This window comes from Rana temporaria, chromosome 6, assembly GCF_905171775.1.
Source record: "Rana temporaria chromosome 6, aRanTem1.1, whole genome shotgun sequence".
Taxonomy (NCBI): domain Eukaryota; kingdom Metazoa; phylum Chordata; class Amphibia; order Anura; family Ranidae; genus Rana; species Rana temporaria.
Window position 1 is genome coordinate 127,496,620 of NC_053494.1, and position 5,966 is coordinate 127,502,585.

The 5,966-nt window shown below is 39.7% G+C and overlaps 1 protein-coding gene across 1 annotated transcript; it reads left to right on the forward strand.

Moving 5' to 3' along the window:
* The first annotated feature begins 3,293 nt into the window (after window positions 1-3,293).
* LOC120943806 (gamma-crystallin 1-like) lies at window positions 3,294-5,310 on the forward strand. The gene is made up of 3 exons (XM_040357351.1): window positions 3,294-3,389; window positions 3,668-3,910; window positions 4,972-5,310. Exons 1-3 carry the CDS (start codon window positions 3,381-3,383, stop codon window positions 5,245-5,247), a joined length of 528 nt encoding a protein of 175 aa, XP_040213285.1. The 5' UTR covers window positions 3,294-3,380; the 3' UTR covers window positions 5,248-5,310.
* The last annotated feature ends 656 nt before the right edge of the window (window positions 5,311-5,966 follow it).

A 5,966-nucleotide genomic window follows, 5' to 3' on the forward strand; every position in this document is an offset into this window, starting at 1 on the left:
TGATTTACTCACTGTTTGCTGCAACAAGTTGCTCAAAAAGATCGCAGCAATTCCATCCAATATTCTGTCACAGGTTGCTCAAAGGGATCGCAGCCAATCCATCCATCTGTGCACATCCACAATACTGAGCGCACTGCTCTTCGAAAGAACAAGTGTGATAATGTTCAGGTGAAACAAAAGTTGAAGCCAAACTCCAAACGAGATATAATAATCTCCAATCTCCAGTCCAGATGGTTGTGAAGCAACTCTATGCGGAGGGTGCTGATTTTCTACAGTGAAAATAGTTTGTGTCTCCATATGGTGTCCTCCAGCAAGCTGCATTATGGCTCAAACAACAAGTATCGCTGAGTCAATAGCGGGGGTAACTAGGCTCAACATATATGGGGGGGTGCTGATCCGAAAGAGTTTACATGTTTCGTTTCATGTACCTTGGTACTTCATCAGAACTGGGGAACAGTTTGCCAGCACTCGTTTAAAACATGGGGCCACAACCCATCCTTAATTACTCTAATAAAAACCAGATGCTACCGACCTATTTACTGATTAACCATTTCATGTGAATCACTGCAAGTGCTCACACCTATTTAAAAAGCCAATGTTATAGTGTGCTGCCCTGCACAAAACATAAAAACTTCTCCCTACTGGAGTACATGACAGTATGTGTTCAGACATCAATATCGTGCAAATCTTCCAATCATCAGCGCATCATATATCATATATCCAACCTAAAGTTGGTTAGTGATCAGATAATTCCCTATGTCAGATCAACAATATGGTTAGTCCCTACACTATCCAATCTCCATTCGATGGACCCGATGCAGGGAACAAAATCTTGATAAGTATTAGGTACGGCTTTGTGTATTATCCCGTAAACAACACACAGTTTCCATATATTTATAGTGGGGGAAAAAGAAGGAGGCAGACTGTGTAATATATAGCATACAACACAGTATATGCAACACATAACACAGTATGCAAATTGTTTGTTTACCGAATCTGCCAAACATAGAGTATTTTACTGTACTACAGATACAAATTGCACATTACATTTAGATTTGTCATCACATTCAAATATATAGTCATATTTCTATTGCACAGGTAGACACATAGATTCTTCAAGATATACGATCTATATACATGACAATTGGCTAGAGCAACCTATCCACTCATACTCTAAGTTGATTTGCACCTTATCATTCCAATGCCATAGGTGACAATGCCACCCAGTGGTAGAGGGGAGAGATGCATCAAACTCGGAGTAAGGTAAAGAATCAGAAGATCCCCTAATAATTGGCCAGGTTAGTTACCACCTAGCAAACTATATCTGACTGCATCCCTGTTCAAGAGCAGGGTGCTACACTTATGTAAATCAACAATTATTTTTTTAGACCCTCAGAGAGTTCTTTGGCATGAGGTGTCATGTTGAACTTCCAGTGACCAGTGTGAGAGAGTGAGAGTGATAACACCAAATTTAACACACCTGCTCTCCATTCACACCTGACACACTAATGAGTCACATGACACCGGAGAGGGAAAATGGCTAATTGGGCCAAATTTGGACGTTTTCACTTAGGGGTGTACTCACTTTTGTTGCCAACATTAATGGCTGTGTGTTGAGTTATTTTGAGGGGACATCAAATTTACACTGTTATACAAGCTGTACACTTACTACTTTACATTGTAGTAAAGTGCCATTTATTCAGTGTTGTCACATGAAAAAATATAATAAAATTTTTACAAAAATGTGAGGAGTGTACTCACTTTTGTGAGATACTGTACATTGTTGTTAGAGCCACTCCAGTGCTTGCCTGTTCAAATATGTACACAATTTCCATTGGCTGTGCCTACTGTTCGCATGACTGTATCTATAACTCCATGAATGACTGATGACTCCAAAATAATTGGATGTACAAACTAGACTAGTCATCCAGCCTGGCCCAAATTTCCTCTCTAGTGCCCTCCTGCCCAACCACCAGCATTTTTCTCCCTACTATTTTTCATTTGTCAAATCACAAGGTAGATATAGGGCAAAGAAGCAACTTTATGATCTTTCTTTCTGTAAAATATTAGGAATTAGGAATAAATTCTTCATTCTCTTATAGCAGCCAATCTGATAAATCAAAACCCACATTCAAAAATGTATTGAAATTAGTGCTGTCAAGCGATTAAAATTTCTAATCGCGATTAATCGCATTAATGTCATAGTTAACTCACGATTAATCGCGCGATTAAGGAGGTTCACCCTTTAAAACATTTTTTTTTGTTTTCTTATTTTTTTTTTTTATAATATTAAATTGTGTTTTTTTATTTTTTTACATTTTGATCACTTTTATTGCTGTCACAAGGAATGTAAACATCCCTTGTGACAGCAATAGGTGGTGACAGGTACTCTTTATGGAGGGATCGGGGTCTAAAAGACCTCCGAGCCCTCCTTTGCACTTCAAAGTATTCAGATCGCCGAAAACGGCGATTCTGAATACTGTGTACTTTTTTAAATCCGGCGCCATTGGCAGCCGAGAAACCCGGAAGTGACGTCATGACGCCGCTTCCGTGGTTTCAATGCGGAGACTGAATCAAAGCCGTTTACGGCTTAGTGTCAGTCTCCGCCTGGACACAGAACGCGGCGGATGGAGGATCGGGTCTCCCGGTGGGACGGGAGGCCCGGTCAGAGCGGCGAAAGGTGGCGGGAGGGGGGGATGTCCCCTCCCGCTCCTCCGGCATAACAACCGAGCGGCTTTTAGTCGCATCGGTTGTTATGTTTAGATAGCCGATCGCCCGCTCTAAACAACGGTACCGGGATGATGCCTGCGGCTGCAGGCATCATCCTGGTATAACCCCCGAACGCCGCCTCGTTAATCGCGCGATAAAAAAATTGACGGCGTTAACATGGGTTTGTGTTAACGCCGTTAATAACGCGTTTAACTGACAGCACTAATTGAAATATTATGTGCCATGGACATATAAAAATGTATGGCTCTTTTTTTCAACCAAACCTATCTTTTTGAATAGTTTGGTAACCCCCTGTGCAAAAACAGTGCCCTCCAAAGGAATTGTAATTTGTTCCACCATAATACTGCATCTACCACAACATAAAATATAAGCAATGCTTTATTTTATTTTTTTAAATTATGTTAGTTTGAAAATAATGTTTTCACCTATGACCTGTGGAGCAGTTGTGTATACAACAGGTCAATGAAAGTAAGTTGTGTGCACAAATAAGACAAAAGACCTATACAGATCCTATAGCTAACAGAAAAATTCAGCATCATTGACTTTTGTGCAACTTCAGCAGAAAGAGGTATATAAAAGAGTCGTCATTCCAACCCTGAAACAGCTCACAGTTCACAACTCACAGCTCCTGGGTCACATTTCCAGTCAAAATGGTTAAGGTATGTTACTTTTCAATTTGTATGGCAGAATACAAGCTGGCATTTGTACTGTAAAGAATTAAAATTATGTTTTTTCTAAGGATTTTCTGCACATAGCTAGATTACATATTGTAGTGCATTTTAAATATTTTTAAGCAGCCACCAAAGCAGTCAGAGTTCTGAAATGAATAATAAGTATGTTATATGCAAGCTATAAGCAAAGAATAGTACTGTATAATGTATATAACATTCATGAGTTTTGAAACCTGTTTTAAATACATGTCACCGTCTGTCTATAGATCGTCTTCTACGAGGACAGAAACTTCCAGGGTCGCTCCTATGAGTGCAACTCTGATGCCTCTGACTTGTCTTCATACTTCAATCACTGTAATTCCATCCGAGTAGAGAATGGGAACTGGATCCTGTATGAACATCCCAACTACAGAGGACACCAGTACTTTTTGAGGAAGGGAGAATATCCTGATTTCCAGCAATGGTTGGGATACAATGACTCTATCAGATCCTGCCGCCTGACCCCACAGGTATATTTTACTTTATTTTTAAAATATGCTCAGTAATGATGGGGTAAGTATTACCGTGCTTACCACGAGAGTGGGGGAAGGGGGAGAGATAAGGGGTACAGCTGCTGCACTGGATGGTGTATCAAACCAGGAACAAATAAAGAATAAAGGGGTAGTGCTGCGCTGTGAATGGGGAATGGGGTAACGTGCAAAGGAAGTGTGGCAAATCCTTATATATGGAAAAATATACTCTGACTAGTGATCATAAGTAACAATAGTAAAGAATGATAGTGGTATATTCTAACAAGTAAATAACATCAAAATAAACATGCTACAATGCAGCCAAGACTAGCTGCCAAAATGTGAAGTAGTACAAAGTGACAGTGCAAGTGTCATATAAAGTAGTAACAAATGTACTGATACCCAATAGGGTGTACAACGTGCCAAGTACAACACACAACGGTGATTGTGATAGACTAGATTAAATGTCCATGCAGCAGATAACTGTAAACGTAACAACAGGCAAAATCCAAAGTAAAAGTGCTGGTGTAGATGCTAAAGTGACGTGAAGAAAGGTTGATTTCAGGTGTTTTCTTCAGAATAAGTGAGGATGTCCCCTTACCTTACTGTTGTAAGGTAACAGCATAAAAACCCAGGTACACTTTTCTGGTCATGTCCACATACAATATCATCCAAATGGGCTGTAGTGGGAAGGGTAGATCCCTCTCGGTAGTCACATCCAAACAGTGACAGTGACTCGCATCCAGGGAGATAAAAAGTGCCAATAGTGTAGTATCGTTTAAAAAAGGGGTTTATTCAAACAAAATAATACACTGGGTACTCACATTGTTGTGATAAAAAACAGGCATATAAAAACAGGGCGTTCGCCAGCGTCACCTCCGGTACCTCTTAGTGGACTTTTTGTTACACTCATACGCGCATTCGTGACTTCTCGTGACTTCTTCAGGAGTAATATTTTGAAACGTGAATTAAAACTTGCAATAGATTGTTTAATTTGCTCCCCAACTGTGCCATATTTCTAAAGCAACAGCAATTGACATAATACATTTTATTTAATACAGCACCGTGGACCCTTCAGATTAAATGTCTATGAAAAAGAAGACTTTAAGGGACAGATGATGGAGTTTACTGAAGATTGTCCTCATGTTTATGAGCAGTTCCGCTACAATGATATCCACTCCTGCCATGTACATGATGGATACTGGATGTTCTATGAGGAGCCCAACTACAAAGGACGTCAGTATTACCTGAGACCTGGAGAGTATAGAAGATACACTGACTGGGGAGCTTCTAGCTCTAAAATTGGTTCTTTTAGACGTGTCCAGCATCAATTTTAAACATAAAAAAACAAATGTATCACAGCCTAAATGTTAATAAAACTTTACTGTAATATAAACTTCTCTCTGTGTTTGCATAGTTGTATTATTATAAGAACATGAAAACTACAATAGCAATCTAAAAGATGTGCTCCCTGTTCCACACAGTGTCCTTGTAGATTCCAATCAGCAGTGCAACAAAGTACATTTTGTGATATCAAAATAATTAAAAGTAATATCTTCACATTAATCCACCTCTGTGCATATACAGATATCCTTGTGTCACCGTCACCAGTTGTGCCCTCACCTTATAGGCTTAATATCTGCGCCTTAGATCACAAGCAATCCTCTGATTAGCTTTTTTGATTTTTTTCTCCTTTTAGCTCAGGTGTCTTACAGTTCTAGGAATTATATAGAAGATTAGAAGTTTTTTTTCAAACAATAGCGATCTTTCCTATGTTCTTAGTGCAGCCAGTTTCATTTGTATGTTGTAATAATTGCCACCTTTGTAACCCCCATTCTTAACAAGTTAGTCTGTCGATCTAAAAAACATCTTTAGCCCTGGTTCACACTGGGCTGCGGGAGTGAAGCCGTGCCAGTTCAGCTGAACTCGCACGATTTCACTCCCGCCGGCAATCCCGATTTTGGCCGTGATTTAAGAGACATCTGTGCAGCTTTCTGCACAGATGTCTATGTAAATCGCGGCCCGAAATCGCAAAAAGTAGTACAGGAACTACTTT